The sequence below is a fragment of the Dendropsophus ebraccatus genome, chromosome 13, assembly GCF_027789765.1.
Source record: "Dendropsophus ebraccatus isolate aDenEbr1 chromosome 13, aDenEbr1.pat, whole genome shotgun sequence".
NCBI classification, from domain to species: domain Eukaryota; kingdom Metazoa; phylum Chordata; class Amphibia; order Anura; family Hylidae; genus Dendropsophus; species Dendropsophus ebraccatus.
In genome coordinates this window covers 78,255,932-78,273,006 of record NC_091466.1, presented here as the reverse complement: position 1 = coordinate 78,273,006, position 17,075 = coordinate 78,255,932, and the positions used below count along the sequence as shown (strand labels likewise).

At 48.2% G+C, this 17,075-nt stretch overlaps 1 protein-coding gene across 5 annotated transcripts in view; it reads left to right on the top strand.

Moving 5' to 3' along the window:
• EFCAB11 (EF-hand calcium binding domain 11) overlaps nt 1-17,075 on the top strand; it is a 45,454-nt gene that overhangs the window by 15,892 nt on the left and 12,487 nt on the right. For 3 of the 5 annotated variants that reach the window (XM_069951224.1, XM_069951225.1, XM_069951223.1), the window contains exon 6: nt 9,936-10,058. In XM_069951224.1, coding sequence (XP_069807325.1) covers nt 9,936-10,026 — 91 coding nt within the window. In that variant the 3' untranslated portion in view covers nt 10,027-10,058. Of the gene's footprint in view, nt 1-9,935; nt 10,647-17,075 lie in introns of those variants that run through there. The other 2 variants (XM_069951222.1, XM_069951226.1) reach the window with 1 other exon arrangement.

The window sequence follows — 17,075 nt, the reverse complement described above, 5'->3', positions numbered from 1 at the left end:
TGCCAGTGTGGCACTGTAGAGAGACACACCCCCTACCATAAAGGGAGTAGTAGCGCCCAGTTGTCAGTTTATTTCCAGGAGGAATAACAGAGTAATGCACAAAGCTAAAGAGTTAAAAGGGAAACAAATTCTCCAGAATTGTTACTTCCTGGGGAATCCAGATATTTATTATAATGGACAGGAGAGGCGACAGCCCACCCTCCTTACTAGAGGCTAGAACGTCTCCTGAAATCTGTAGATGAGGGGTTAATCGGGGGTAGTACAATGTTTGCAGGTGACGGCCCGGGCCCTGCTGCTGTGGCGTTACGTCCCCTTTTGGCAGTCGCACTGTTATTTTGTTTAGCTTCCCCCCTCAGTAGGGATCATGGAGTCATCCGCCGCTAACGTGTGAAGCAATAAACGGCAACACTTCATATTCTCAGCTTTCTGACAACCAAAATATGATCCGAAGAAAAAAAATTATCTCCGCCATATGGCTCGAGAAATGTGTCAGCGGACGGACTGCGCAAAAGCCTCCAAGGCACAATCTCTCACGTGCCGAGTGTGTGCGGCAAATCTGCTGAGGAGGAAGCGGAGGCCAAAATACTGCACGTGAGTGCAGCTCTGGAGTATAATACAGGATCAATAATGTAATGTATGTACACGGTGACCCCACCAGCAGAATAGTGAGTGCAGCTCTGGAGTATAATACAGGATCAGTAATGCAATGTATGTACACAGTGACCCCACCAGCAGAATAGTGAGTGCAGCTCTGCAGTATAATACAGGATGTAACTCAGGATCAGTAATGTAATGTAAGTACACAGTGACCCCCACCAGCAGAATAGTGAGTGCAGCTCTGGAGTATAATACAGGATATAACTCGGGATCAGTAATGTAATGTATGTACACAGTGACCCCACCAGCAGAACCGTGAGTGCAGCTCTGGGGTATAATACAGGATCAGTAATGTATTTACACAGTGACCCCACCAGCAGAACCGTGAGTGCAGCTCTGAAGTATAATACAGGATGTAACTCAGGACCAGTACAGAAAAAGTAGTAAACTATATGTATCCGGTCTCTGGTTATCATGTGGATCTCAGACTCCATTAGACATTGGGCAGCTATAGCACCTTGTACTGATTGAGTACTGCTGCAGTGTAAAGAACATAGGGAAACATCGCATTCATTCAGTGTGGCAGGTGATCTCCCATATACTGTACTTAGTGTACTGTCCGGTTACCTCCCTAGCAGGGAAGTTGTTAATTTCCGCCTGATTATTCTCCGTTCTCCCTCCTGATATATAATTGGTCCCTGGGAGAGAAGTCAATTACTTAATGTGTGCGGCTTGTGATGGCGGCAGTGTCAGGCGGTCTTATCCATACGAGATACAGCGCCTCTTGTATTCACTAACAGAAACAAACAGAATGAGCTGTGTAATTAATCTGAGTCGCCGAACGCTGGGAAACAATGGCGCGTGGTGGAGCGATAGCCTGCGGGAGATTCCCCACAGGAGGTGCCTGAAGCCTGCGCGGCCACTGTACAGGAGCGAGCGGCTAATGTCACCGTCCTCCCGGGGTTTACATTCAGGCAGCCCAAGGATTGACCAGACCATGGAACCACCACTGAGGCCATCGCAACGCAAAGTGAACTCTTCAATGAGTAATACTGGTAATAGGTGAAAACATGAAGGGTAGACGTCCAGGAGTAGCAGAAGTGTAAACCTGAAGCCATGGGAGCTCTCAGTGCTGATAGCGCACCACCTCCGTGAGGGATTGGGGTCAGCATGCTCAATGCCAGACGTATGCTGTAAAGTAGTATAAGGCCCAGTACTGGAGTCTGCAGAGCCGCGAAAAATGCAGCAACAACAATCGGGAACATTCCCTGAGATGCACAGCTACTTGACGTGTTCAGTATGCTGTCCATGGTGCTGAACACAGAGCTGAATGCTGGGTACAATCATTTCTGGATTATTTTTGCCACTTTCTGTGTCGATAACTTTAGAACCACAAGAGAAATTGCAAATCTGATGGCAACAATTGATCTCTACAACTCCGGTCTTTTCTGATAGGTCACATGACTGCCTTCCCATTTGAAAAATGTGGTCCAAGATGGTGGCCATGTTTCAGATATAGCCTAAAACACAGGCCCTCTCCCCCATTACATGCTGTAGTATCAGATATGTCATTTTCCTGAGGGTCCTAAGACTTTTTACCCCCCTGTATAAAAACTACAGCAGAAGCAATGTGGGAGCCTCTTGTGATCCGCCATGCTGACTGCTGCCATCGGGGATTGGATCCTAGCGGCTTGTGAGACACAATAAATGTATAGCAGATGTCTTTCCAGGACGTTCCCAGACTGACAGACAGACCTGAACATCCTCACACATCTCTTCCATCTGTGCCCCCTACATCACAGGCATTTCTGTTACTGTGTAGCAGGACAGATGGGCCCATGCAGGGTGACATTATATACTTCACACCCTCTGCTCGGTTTCCTCATATTGTCAAGTGCTGTCCAAGAGCTGAGGAGCCGCCATGGCACTTCTCCCTACAGGGAATGCTGGGGGAGCGTGCCTGGAGCTGTAATGGTGCACATCCTGGTCACATCGCTTTCCCATAGAGTATAATTCACCTGCATGTCCTGTCTGCCCAGTGCTTAAAGCAGGGAACCTGGAACCTTCTGCCTTTCAGCTGCTGCAAAACTAAAGCTTCAGCTGTCCAGGTTTGATGGGAGTTGTAGTTTTTCAACAGCTGGAGCACCACAGGTTCCCCATCCCTGGCTTAAAGGTATAGTGCGGCGTTTAACATTTATTCACTAAATAACACACATTACAAAGTTATACAACTTTGTAATGTGTCTTATTTAAGTGAATGGCCCCCTTCCCCGTGTTTCCACCACCCTGGAAGTGTTGGTGCATTATACTTACTCCATTGCTGTTGCCCCGGCTGCAATGTTGCTCCAGCCGTCCCTCATGCCAGCCCCCCTCTGTTGCGTCATCAGCTGCTTAGCCCCGATTGGCTGAGCACAGTTATGCTCAGCCAATCGCAGCTGAGCAGCTGATGATGTGGAAGAGGGGGGCCGGCTGGAGCGGTCCCCCCGGCCTCCCTCCCGAAGATGACGTTGTTGACCCAAGATGGTGGCCGGGGTCGGTGAGTATAATGCACCACTCTTCCGGGGTGGGGGGAGCAATGACAAGGGGGCCATTCACTTAAATAACACACATTACAAAGTTGTATAACTTTGTAATGTGTGTTATTTTGTGAATAAATGTTAAACGCCGCACTACCCCTTTACAGGGAACCATCACCATATAATACAATCTATTCCACTGCCATCATAATACAGATGGGGAGGAGCTAAGCACACTGATAGATATTCAGCAGTACATGTTAAGGCCCGCCCACTGGACTCTTATCAGTGAATGGTGGATGTCTTTGAATGTAAACTCATACAGGAAAGCCTGTCAGTCACTTACAGGCCCGCCCAATGGACTCACGAGCCTATGAGGAGCCATAAAGGGCAAGTAGTGTGGAGTCCAGCAACATTCTCCAAACCTGAGCGCTCTGCATTTGACTCCAGATGTCTGGTGAAGTAGGATTCTGCCGTATGGAGTCCTATAAAACATATCCATGTTTTTCTGGCAGCCTCAGGGCAGCCACCAACTTCTTCAGACATTGGCAGTCGAATGACTAGTGTTCGGGTTCAGAGTGTTGCCGCACCCAAACAGTTCGGAAACTCTGCTCCACACTACGTGCCCTTTATGGCTCCTCATAGGCTCGGGAGTCCATTGGGCGGGCCTGTTAGTGACTGACAGGCTTTCCTCTATGAGTTTACATTCAAAGACATCTGCCATTCGCTGATAGAGTCCAGTGGGCGGGCCTTAACATGTACTGCTCAATCTGCCTTATTCCACAGAGCGACGGCAGCAGATCGCTGCTATTACAGTGTTTTGTTTTTCAACATGGTTGAAAGACAAACAACTGCAACAATCAGCCCACATGAATGATGTCGGCTGATCGTTGCCTTCTATTCCACGGGACGATTATCGGCCGAATACGGCCATGATTGTTCCGTAGAATAGGGCCTTAAGGCAAAGTTATACTGAATGTCACCCTTAGGGCATGTTTATACAGAACGGTCACAATCTGCAGCCACCTGGGCCTGATGTGAAGGGATCTGGTCGTCTCGTCCTAGCACGGTTCCTATCCTTGCGTCTCTGTAGTAGAGTCTAGTTGTATTATATGTAGGGTCTTGTAGTGGCGGCCATGGAGTGTGCAGAGTACAGACCCCTGGAATTGCCCCTTGATTGTAGTCAGGAATCTCCGGATAACTCTCCTGGTCTGTGACGGCACGCCGGGCTCAGATCTTCAGGATCGCACTTCTTAAAGGATTAAATGATTAGCCTCTCCGGCCTATTATCTCCAGCATATAATCACTTTAAGATGCTTCTAGATACTTACCTGCTGGAGTGCTCGGAGATGATTTGATCCCCTCTCGCAGCATTATGTGGATGGCACTTGTGCACCTGGTCCCTACATTCGGGGGTTCCTCCGCCGCCTGGTTTTAAAAAGTGGAGAGATACTTCAGCCTGTAATTGTTCTTCACCGCCGCTCGGCCTTCTTACTGGTTTACAAGGGAGGCGATTTGTAACCAGAGCAGCGCCATAAGATGGAAGCCGCCTGCAAGTGAACAGCAGCGAATACAGCTGCAGGGACAGACCTCAGCACTTACCTAATCGCTGCATTTAAAGGGGTTATCCAGTATTAGGAAAAGCCCAGCTACTTAATGTAATGTATCAGTCTGGGGTCCAGGCTGTAGAGCTCACCGAGCATTGTCTACACTGGATACAGATGAAAGCAGGACTAGCTATGTACAATGTATCAGTCTGGAGCTCACAGAGCATTGTCTACACTGGATACAGATGAAAGCAGGACTAGCTATGTACAATGTATCAGTCTGGAGATCACAGAGCATTGTCTACACTGGATACAGCTGAGAGCAGGAGTAGCTATGTACAATGTATTAGTCTGGAGCTCACAGAGCATTGTCTACACTGGATACAGAGCAGGACTAACTATGTACAATGTATCAGTCTGGAGATCACAGAGCATTGTCTACACTGGATACAGCTGAGAGCAGGACTAGCTATGTACAATGTATCAGTCTGCAGAGCTCACAGAGCATTGTCTACACTGGATAGTGGTGAGAGCAGGACTAGCTATGTACAATATATCAGTCTGGGGCTCACAGAGCATTGTCTACACTGGATACAGAGCAGGACTAGCTATGCACAATGTATCAGTCTGGGGCTCACAAAGCATTGTCTACACATGATACAGCTGGGAGCAGGACTAGCTATGTACAATTTATCAGTCTGGAGCTCACAGAGCATTGTCTACACTGGATACAGCTGAAAGCAGGACTAGCTATGTACAATTTATCAGTCTGGAGCTCACAGAGCATTGTCTACACTGGATACAGCTGAAAGCAGGACTAGCTATGTACAATTTATCAGTCTGGAGCTCACAGAGCATTGTCTACACTGGATACAGCTGAGAGCAGGACCAGCTATAAATGTGAACAAGCAGCAATGAGCCAGAAAGACATTTGGAAAAGTGGTTCCTGCAAAAATGGCTTCCAACTGAGCGATATGTGAGTGTGCCTCTAATCCTGCTTTATATTTATAAGTTCTAGAGCAATGTGAGGAGAGAACAGAGACCCCCAGCTGAGACTGCCACCCCCAACAATAGGAAGGCCGCACTGGTTTCATACACTTAGCAGATGCAGCTGGATTCAGGGGGGCAGCACTGTATAGGGGGGATCGGCGCTGTTACTTTAAGGCTCTACTGGTTATACCGCGCACCACAGGACCCTGTCCACACAAGTCAGAGAAAAACTGTACACAGTCTGTGCCGAAACGAAACCATGGTGCAGGCTTGAGCCATCCAGCGACCACTCATGCGGCAGTTCTCATTTTCCCCATTCATTTCAATGTATAATTTTTCATTATTGCAGATATTGCAACTTTTGCAGAAATGTTCCAGTATTATATGTTGCGTAAATTTTTTGGCCCATACCTGGATTGTTGCGGAAATACTGGTTCTGCATCATTGTGGAGAATCAGCAGCGTTTCCATCCCATGGGAATATCCTGGCCACACGTGGTACATTTACTGCCGATCGGATAGATCTTCTAGTGACATTTTCTGGGCCACTCATCCATGTGGTGGCGCTGTCAGCCTGTCTGGGTATGAATCCATCCCTGCAGATAACATACACCCCTACACGCTTACTGTCTTCCCTGGGGTGGTCAGAAATTTTGGAAATTGGTTGGAAGAGCATGACCATGGCTTCCCAGTACTACCCAACCCCTGAACCTCATTGCTCATCTGTGAGACCTCAATGTTGGCTCTCTGCAGCTATGGGATTGAGTCAGGATGATTTCAGATACCTGTGATACCTACCATATGGCTGCAGCCTTATCGCCCTATGAGATGTGGGGATGCTCACTGTAGATCAGTGCCGATCTTGTAGATCCTATTGCAAGGCTGGAGCACTGAGTGTGTATGACCACACCATTGATGGCTGGATTGTTCATGCTGCCCCTTTTCTGCCATTTCTCGTCCACCACTGATCCCTTATTACACAGCCGATGAAACATGATGTTTGGCTGGATCATATGGACCCGATCAGCCGGATGAAGCAGCCTTAACACAGGACGATGTTGGCCTGATCGGCTAATAATCGCTCGGTGTAATAGGGCCCTAAGGACTCCAATAAAAAGGACAAGGGTTGGGTACATCTCAGCACAGAGAAGAAAAAGTAACGTTGGCAGCCCGCTGAGAGGCGAAAAGCGAGAGGATGAAGACGTGACCATGTGCAGCGGGGGAGCGCGGCTTCACACAATTCATTAGAGATCCCCCGTAGACTGGAATTAAACACATCAACTCATTACCAAGTACAGATGTCTCCAATAAACCACAACATCTGACCGGGAAAACACGCTGCCGCCGCTCATCACTCGCCACCGCCAGCGCCGTCTAGATTAAGAAGAATCAAACAGTGACAACAAGCTCGGAGAATTAACCGCGCGTCTGTGCGGCTGGACGGCCAGGCGCGCTTCCTCGCGTTTACATCCACCGCAAACACATTTGGCAAAATAATTTCACGGCGAAAAATGAACATTTATCGCAGGAGATGAACATTAGAGGGAACGGCGCCCGCGACGCCTAATCTGTTTTACTTCATTGCAGAATTGTTGTGGGGAGGAAAAAAATAGCAAACTCGTCTCTGCAATTCTTTCTGGAAAAACAGATTAATTTTTAATCCGTCTCAAGGGAATTGATTGTAACAAACTACATCAGACTGATAGCGTTCCTGTAGTTACGGGAGCACCCGGCGTCCTGACTGTCCTAATTATAAGCGGTTTCCAGCCGCTACGCCTTTTCTGCCCCATTTAGGGGAAATAGAGTTTCTGCATGAAGATTGTAATGCCCCTAATGGCTGCGGCCGCTGGAGTGTTGCCTATAGTGAATGGGACGTCACAATTGTCCTCCCTCATCCCCACCTCTTGGACTACTCCATCCCCTCCAGGCCTCCGCTGTCCATTCCTCCATCTGTCCTTCCCCTGCCCCTCCTCCAGGCTTCCGCTGTTTCCTCCTCTGTCCATCCCCTGTCCGCTCCTCTGTCCCCTCCTCCGTCCCTCCCCTGTCCGCTCCTCTCTCCCTCCCCGTCTCCTCCTCCGTCCCTCCCCTGTTCACTTCTCCGTCCCTCCCCTGTCCTCTACTCCGTCCCTCCCCTGTCCGTTTCTCTGTCCCTCACCTGTCCGCTTTTCCGTCCCTCCCCTGTCCCTCCTCTCTCCCTCCCCGTCTCCTCCTCCGTCCCTGCCCTGTTCACTTCTCCGTCCCTCCCCTGTCCTCTACTCCGTCCCTCCCCTGTCCGCTTCTCCGTCCCTCCCCTGTCCGCTTCTCCGTCCCTCCCCTGTCCGCTTCTCCGTCCCTCCCCTGTCCTCTTCTCCGTCTCTCCCCGGTCCTCTTCTCCGTCCCTCCTTTGTCCTCTTCTCCGTCCCTCCTTTGTCCTCTTCTCCGTCCCTCCTTTATCCTCTTCTCCGTCCCTCCCTTGTCCGCTCCTCCGTCCCTCCCCTGTCCGCTTCTCCGTCACTCCCCTGTCCTCTTCTCCGTCCCTCCCTTGTCCTCTTCTCCGTCCCTCCCTTGTCCGCTCCTCCGTCCCTCCCCTGTCCGCTCCTCCGTCCCTCCCCATCTCCTCCTCCATTCCTCCCCTGTCCACTGTCCTCTAGCCACAGGTTGGCGTTCAGTGGTGGTAACTATAGACCAGAATTGATCACTCTGGGAATATGATGACTATATAAGTGTCTCCTTTTCACACTTGGCAGTGACTTGGATACAGGTATCCCCATCTATTCCCTACCAGCGGCCACGGAGCCCGGGTGATCCACAAGCCCACACCACTCCCCTCCGCCAGGACAATCAGTTGGATATGGATCCTTCACGTTATTGTGGAGGTGTCAGGAGACACCAGGCCTATACTCGCTGGATCTTACAACTATTTTTGCTCCTCTGCTCATCATGGATATTGATTTATTGGTAATTGCTGATGTTAAAGTGACGCTCTCTCCACCTCCAGTATCATCCAGTCAGCATCTTGTAATCTATGTCCTGGGATTCCCTTATTCTTCAGCTTTCATCATGGATTTTTCTACTATGATCATTTTGTATTTCAATATCTCGGCTTACTGTCAGTGAATGCAGGAAACCTGTCCGTCCCTTATACGTGCACAGTGTATTACAGGACATCACAACTCTATATCAGCAATATCAGGGCCGGATGAATCCCATTACAATTGGCCAAGACTGTTCCCTTCTCCTTCCCCTCTTCCAAGACTCCCCTGTCCCCTCCCCTGGGACCCCTCTGTACCCTCCCCTGTCCACACCTCTGGTACTCCCCTGTCCCCTCCCCTGGGACCCCTCTGTACCCTCCCCTGTCCACACCTCTGGTACTCCCCTGTCTCCTCCTCTGGGACCCCTCTGTCTGTTCCCCTGTCCACCCCTCTAGGACTCCCCTCTCCCCTCCTCTGTCCCTCCCTTGTCCCCTGTCCCCATCTCTATCCCTCCCTTGTCCACTCCTCCGTCACCCCTCCAGCCCTTCCTCTCGAGCTCCTCTCCCCCCACCTCTGTCCTTCCCCTCTCCCTTCCTCCGTCCCTCCCCTTTCCACTGCTCTGTCCCTTCCCTGTCCACTGCTCCATTCCTCCCCTGTCCACTGCTCCTTCCCTCCCCTGTCCCCTCCTCTGTCCCTCTCCTCTCCCTTCTTCCGTCCCTCCCCTGCCCACTGCTCCGTCCCTCCCCTGCCCACTGCTCCGTCCCTTCCTTGGCCACTGCTCCGTCCTTCCCCTGTCCCCTACTCAGTAGCTCGGCTTGCTGTCAGTGAATGCAGGAAACCTGTCCGTCCCTTATACGTGCACAGTGTATTACAGGACATCACAGCTCTATATCAGCAATACCAGGGCCGGATGAATCACATTACAGCTGACGGAGACAGTGCGATAACATTTCACCACACTTCATGTATTTGACAATGTAATGTTCAGGGGAGAACGGAAAAGAGGCGAAATCAATAAAAATAGTGCACGGTTTGCATCCACCAGAGAAGAATAGGTTGTGGATACTGCTTTATAGAGATCTGCTGGTGCGGTTGCATCTAGGCCAGGGAAAACTACTGCAAAACTACAATCCCCACCATCCCTGGAGAGCCAAAGCTTTTATGCATCTATATAGGCATGTGTCCAATGTGTATGTGCAGTGAGCTCTATACTGGGACCACTACAATGTAATAGAAGATAGAAGTTGCACATTGTATAGGGGAAATGTCGGGTGTATTATGGTCCTCTAGAATGGTGGGAGATCTCTACTAACATTTCCTCTGTTTCTTCTGCAGGGAGGTGGATGGAGACTCTGACGGACTCGTCTGCTATAAAGACTTTGAGTTTGTGATGAGTTACGGTGAGGATGAAGAGCAGATCCATTAAGCGGTCACACGACAACTTTATAGTCACCTAAGGTGAGGAACATTTCCCCTAAGACTGCAAATATCCCCAGTAAACGAAAGCAGTTGTCACCCAGCTTTCCCAGACTCCCAAATGATAAAGCTGCAGCTATGTGTATAGGACATGATGACCCCGGTCATAGCCATCACATCAGTCATTATGCAGCTTTACTGGTGATTTTGCTACTGGGTAAATGCCCTTTAAGGCCCAGGTCGTCACACAAACCGCAAAGAACACAAGAAGGGGTCGCCCCATCCCCGCTCAATATCAGAATCGTCAATGCAGGCATCGTGAATGTGGAAAGCGAGCTGAACCCTGCAGAAAGAAGGAAATTCAAGAAGGTTTAGCGAAGGTTGCTAGGCAGCACAGCGTACACACGCTCTCCCGTACAAGCGCTGACCTTGCTACTGTAGTCAAGCAAAATCTCTGGAGCCCCACTCAGGAAAACTGGAGCAGGTGCTGAAGTGTCATCTGAGGTTACCAGCGCCGGGGGTGTCATCCCCATCAAACACATCAGAGGTTCTCTCAAATCTCCCACATGTCCTTACACCGTCTCTTCCCGGTCTGCAGGCGGAAAGAAAATAAAAGGAGATCCATAAAGAGCATTAGCTTGTCTTGATATTTACACAAGGGCGTAAAGTACCAAGGAAAGGGCCATTCCAGGCCGGCGCCAGGCCTTTAGATTTAGGGATGAAACTGGAGCAGCAAATCACCCAGGCCGGCCGAGCTGGAGGGGGGATTTATTCTTATTGATGCTTTCTATTCACTTAGAGGAAATCTATCTGCTCTCTATCATGCTCACGGCTACAGCCATAAAGCCAATGATGCCTGTCATAGCTGAGGCCGGCTGAGCTGGAGCATGCACACCTCCCTGCCCTGCATCTGTTCTGGAAAACAAGCAGGGTATAGATGGGAAGGGAGGAGACTGCTGCTCAGTGTCACCTTTATGCTTTCTAACCTTAGGGTGGGTTCACACTGAGGAATCCGCACAGAGAAGTTCCAGTGGATTCTGTTGCTCATCCCCGCTCGCGCCGCGCCGCCCGTCCCATACACTCCATTCTATGGTTGGGCGAATTCCACTGTCCGCTGAAAGAATTGACATGTTAGTTCTTTCAGCAGCGTCGGAATCCGTCTGTGCATAGAATGGAGTGTATGGCACAGGCGGAGATGTGCTCAGCCACAATTAGGGACAAGTGATGGAAACCACCAGAACTTCTCTGCACGATTTCCTCGGTATGGACCCACCCTTAGAAGGAAAACAAGACATTATATAACTTGTTTCATCTCCTTGCCCATGTCTGCAGCCTGATGGGAAGCTCTGACAGTCTTTGATGCATCCAACCCATACGACCTGATCCCTCAACCTGTGGCTCTCCAGTTGCTGCAAAGCTGCCACTCCCATTGCCCGACAGCTTTCAGTCCATCTCACTGGTGCATCCTGTTCCCCAAACTGAGACTAACCAGCTGTGGCAGAACTACAAGTCCCATAGTGTCTTGACAGCCAGGGACTTCCAGGGTATGGTTGGAGTTTTGGAACAGCTGGACAGCCATAGGTTGGGTATCTCTACCTTTCAAGTAAATCTGAAATATTCCTTAAAGGGGTAATCCGCCTCATCTTACTTGCTTAGCTGCTCTGCTGCCGAAAGTGTGACGTCACGGCACTCTGCGTTCTAGTGATGCCATTCTGTGCTGTGCCAGCAGCTGCAGTGGGCGTCTCTTGCTCGGTGTGCCGCCCTCATCTTAACACGCTTGTGTGCCGTACTCTTGCACCATACTTTTGCAATAAGCGAGAATACGGCTCACAAGCGCTTGCAGCTGATGGCACGGCACAGATTGGTGGCCCTGGTGACGTCAGACTTCAGGTGGCAGAGCTGCTCAGACAGTAAGATAGGCCGAAGCACACCTTTAACTGTGCCATACAACTCTGTTAAAGGGGTACTCCAAAAACTAATTTTTTTGTGTTAATATGTTTCTTTAAAAAATGAATGTGTAGTATTATATTTACCTCTCAGGCAGCAGCCCCCTCCGCTGCGACCAACATTTGTGTCTGGAACTGCAGGGCTGTCAAAGCCCTGATCCCGGCTTCTCTGCTCTGATCAGATGCTGCTGCCAGAGAAAAATCTATATATTTCTTCTCATGAAGTTACAAAACAAAGTAATCTAACTTTTTAGTAAATCAACGAATTAATTAAAAACAAATGATCAGCTCTGGAGTTCCCTTTTAGGGTACAAACACACACGACATATACGCTGCGTATTTACTGCTGCGATACGCAGCAGATACGCAGCAGATTAGATCTAAATAACTGAACACAGCATCAAATCTGCTGCGTATCTGCTGTGTGTGTGTTTGTACCCTAAATCAGAGTTTAGATCCAACTGGGCGGAGCCATTTCCTGTCAATTATCTGCTCTCAGCCAATCAGCAAGACTGGAAGTGTTCTTTATATTACTCCAGATAGATGCTGAGCAGAATGTACAGAACCGAACACTGGGACCCTCGTATAAACCGTCCTGGCTTTATAATAAGTGTAGCCTACAGGCTAGCCTGGAAATAAACAGCTTTGTGATTACAGCTCTGGATAATAGGACATGTAAGTTAAGCAGCAGATCAGTAAAGGTCGCTCCCCAGCTGTATACATACACTAGATGTAAACCACGAAACGCTGTTTACAACATCCCCAGTCTGGATACAGAGAATTTAGATTAGTGTTTATGGAGGTGGGCCCAGCGCCCGCCCCCCCGCTGTGATGCTTCACACGTCTGATCTATTCCGCATGGCGGCTCTGGGGCAGATCCACATATTACAGGCACGGTCCCATCTACACAGTAAAGTTTCTGTTAACACATCTGTCAGTGACAGTATACAGTATATACAGAGCAGGTATAGTCAGTCCTCCCCCCCGCCGGCCAGCAAGACCCTCTCCTAGAGTATTCAGCTAATGGAAAATTACTTAGCAGACATTGTAGCTGAAATAATCAGGCCCATAAATCAGAGACGACAGAACCAGTGGCGACAGCTTTATATATCCGCAAACTCCTAACATCCAGCCAGGAACGGATCCTGAGTGTGAACCACAAGTCACAGCATGACCTGTCACAGGGGCAGAGGATCAGGACCATCAAACAAGGCAGCTACAGATGCAGCGTTCATATAGATCAGCATAACCATGTCCATCCTGCTCCTCCTGGTTCATGAAGAGCATGCTAGGACTCCAGGGCTGCAATGCAGTGAAGGGTGATGTGTAGAGATGAGAGAACCTGGAGCAGCTGGAGTCCATCCGAACCCGAACGTTCGGCATTTGATTAGCTGGGGCTGCTGAACTTGGATAAAGCTCTAAGGTTGTCTGGAAAACATGGATACAGCCAATGACTATATCCATGATTTCCACATAGCCTTAGGGCTTTATCCAAGTTCAGCAGCCGCCGCTAATCAAATGCCGAACGCTCGGGTTCGGATGGACTCCAGCATGCTCCAGGTTCGCTCATCTCTAGTGATGTGCAGTCATGATGGCTGAATAGACAAACACCTTACCTACTAATAATTCAACAGTCTTAAAGTCTTCGTAATTAACTTTTATATAAAAATCTCCATTATTCCAGTACTTATCAGCTGCTGTATGTCCTGCAGGAAGTGGTGTATTCCCTCAAGTCTGACACAGTGCTCTTTGCTGTATAAGAAAGATGGATGACAGCGTCCAATCATGCAAACGTTTCTTTTATTCCTCCATAAACAGACAATGTAGTACTACGTTGTCTGTTTATGGAGGAATAAAAGAAACGTTTGCATGATTGGACGCTGTCATCCATCTTTCTTATACTGCATTCATTGGGCCGATTGGGATCCACGACCCGGGTGAAATCTGCGTCCAGAGGGAGGCCAGGTTGGGCCCCTGTGGTTATTGGAGTGCTACTGAGGACTTTGCTCTTTTTGCTACAGTGCTCTCTGCTGTCACTTCTGTCCATGTCAGGAACTGTCCAGAGCAGGAGAGGTTTTCTATGGGGATTTGCTGCTGCTCTGGACAGTTCCTGACATGGACAGAGGTGGCAGCAGAGAGCTCTGTGTCACACTGGAGAGAATACACCACTTCCTGTAGGATATACAGCAGCTGATAAGTACTGGAAGACAGGGGATTTTATATAGAAGTAAATTACAAATCTGTATAACTTTCCCATACCTGTTGATTTAAAAATATTTTTTCCTCTGGAGTGCCCCCTTAACATTGTATATAGCATTAGATGGCATCCTCTAATAGCCGCCATTATATAATAATAATAAGAAGAATAATTAATAATTTTTATTTATAAAGCGCCAACAGATTCCGCAGCGATTTACAATTATATACGCCCAGAATGTTATATACCTTACATTTCCCATATATTAATATGTCTCTTTAATTTTGATATGATTTTTTAGCTGCCCCTTATGAACCAGGAGGATCAGGATGAACATTCATGTATAACAATGCTGCATCCATAGGGTCCTTGTCCCCCCTGGTAAACTAAATATTTGCGCTATCCGGTTATCATGTTATGCTGTCACTTGTAGTTCTCCAGAGTCAGTCAGAGATAACCATCCATTCTTAACCATCAGTACTAGAGATGAGTGAACCTGGAGCAGCTGGAGTCCATTCGAATCCGATCGTTCGGCATGTGATTAGCGGTGGCTGCTGAAGTTGGATAAAGCCCTATGGCTATGTGGAAAACATGGATATAGTCATTGGCTGTATCCATGTTTTACAGACAACCTTAGAGCTTTATCCAAGTTCAGCAGCCGCCGCTAATCACATGCCGAACGTTCGGGTTCGGATGGACTCCAGCTGCTCGAGCTTCGCTCATCTCTAATCAGTACTCTATGGCAGAACTCTTCTGATCAGAGCAGAGATCAGCTGAACGTCCCAGGCCCGATCTCCGCAGGTCTCCTCCATAATCAGGGCCGAGATAAACTGCAGCCGAGAAGTAAATTGTATCTGACTGGCAAATCCTATTGGCTGATGTGATTTAGTAACATTCAATATGGGAATGGATCGAGCCAGAGGCTCATCCCAATATCACTAATACACTGCGTACTGAGGGAGGCCGCCCCGCCGAACACTCCTGCCTCTTGCCTTACTCCATCCAGAAATCCTTCTTATTCTCATCCTTGCCGGGACCAGGGAACTGCAAGAGTATTAGAGACACAGCCCTCCCCCATGCCTAGAAATAAACAGGGACCTCACCAGCAGAATAGTGAGTGCAGCTCTGAAGTATAATACAGGATCAGTAATGTATGTACACAGTGACCCCACCAGCAGAATAGTGAGTGCAGCTCTGGAGTATCATACAGGATGTAACTCAGGATCAGTAATGTAATGTATGTACACAGTGACCCCACCAGCAGAATAATGATTGCAGCTCTGGGGTATAATACAGGATGTAACTCAGGATCAGTAATGTAATGTATGTACACACTGACCCCACCAGCAGAATAGTGATTGCAGCTCTGGAGTATAATACAGGATGTAACTAAGGATCAGTAATGTAATGTATGTACACACTGACCCCACCAGCAGAATAGTGATTGCAGCTCTGGGGTATAATACAGGATGTAACTCAGGATCAGTAATGTATATACACAGTGACCCCACCAGCAGAATAGTGAGTGCAGCTCTGGAGTATAATACAGGATGTAACTCAGGATCAGTAATGTATGTACACAGTGACCCCAGCAGCAGAATAGTGAGTGCAGCTCTGGAGTATAAGACAGGATGTAACTCAGGATCAGTACAGGATCAGTAATGTATGTACATAGTGACCCCACCAGCAAAATAGTGATTGCAGCTCTGGAGTATAGATGTATTTACAGATTATAGCTGTAAACTGAATTGAGATTGAATGAGCGCTGGAATTGTCCTGTGAGCTCAGGAATGGCTGCGGAGAACGTGACAGGACAAGCCATTACTAGGAAAGTCAGGAAGGCTTGAAATTGCTTTATCTCCACCAGTGCGTATCCTACAGGGGAAGAACCATAACCAGAGCCCTGATAATATATACATTCAGGGTCCATTCAGTGCGTCCTGTGTGTACACAGGGATCTGGATGACTCTACATGTCCTGACTATTGGGGACATGTGTAATCTGCCTGGGTGGTGAGCCAGGCCATGCGTATATATAGCGTATATATAGCACCATGATGGAGGAAGGAGCTAGCTGCTAGTATACAGGGATCTCAGTGAATGATAGGGATAGAAGAGGCATCAGGTTACCCCTCTATGTTTTAGCAACATTTTGTTTCTTCTTTTTCTTAATGGGATTTTAGTTTCTTGTATTTCCTAATATGCAAGGAGAATAGCTGATCAATAACTCGTCAGTAGACGATAGAAGCCAGAGGTGATGAAGTGAATGATGATCAGGGATGAAGGAGATGACTAGACCGTCCCTAACTGTCCCTTCAAGTGTCCCTAAGGAAGCCAGGACAAGCTGTATAGCAGAAACCACAGAGAAGGCAGAGAAATACAGGATGACCCAGAGAACAGGGACAAGACCCAAAGAACTAGAGAGATACAGGAAATGCAGGTATATTATAGTGTCAGGTCAGGTGTATTATAGTCAGTGTCAGTATATCAGTGTTAGGTCAGGTGTATTATAGTCAGTGTCAGTATATCAGTGTCAGGTCAGGTATATTATAGTCACTGTCAGTATATCAGTGTGTTGCAGGTATATTATAGTCAGTGTCAGTATATCAGTGTCAGGCGGGTACTGTATATTATAGTCAATGTCAGTATATCATTGTCAGGCGGGTATATTATAGTCAGTGTCAGTGTATCAGTGTCAGGCCAGTTATATTATAGTCAGTGTCAGTATATCAGTGTCAGGCAGGATATATTATAGTCATTGTCAGGCTGGGTATACAGTATTATAGTCAGTGTCAGTATATCTGTGTCAGGCCGGGTATATGATAGTCAGTGTCAGTATATCAGTGTCAGTGTCAGGCGGGATATATTATAGTCAGTGTCAGTATATCAGTGTCAGGTGGATATATTATAGTCAGTG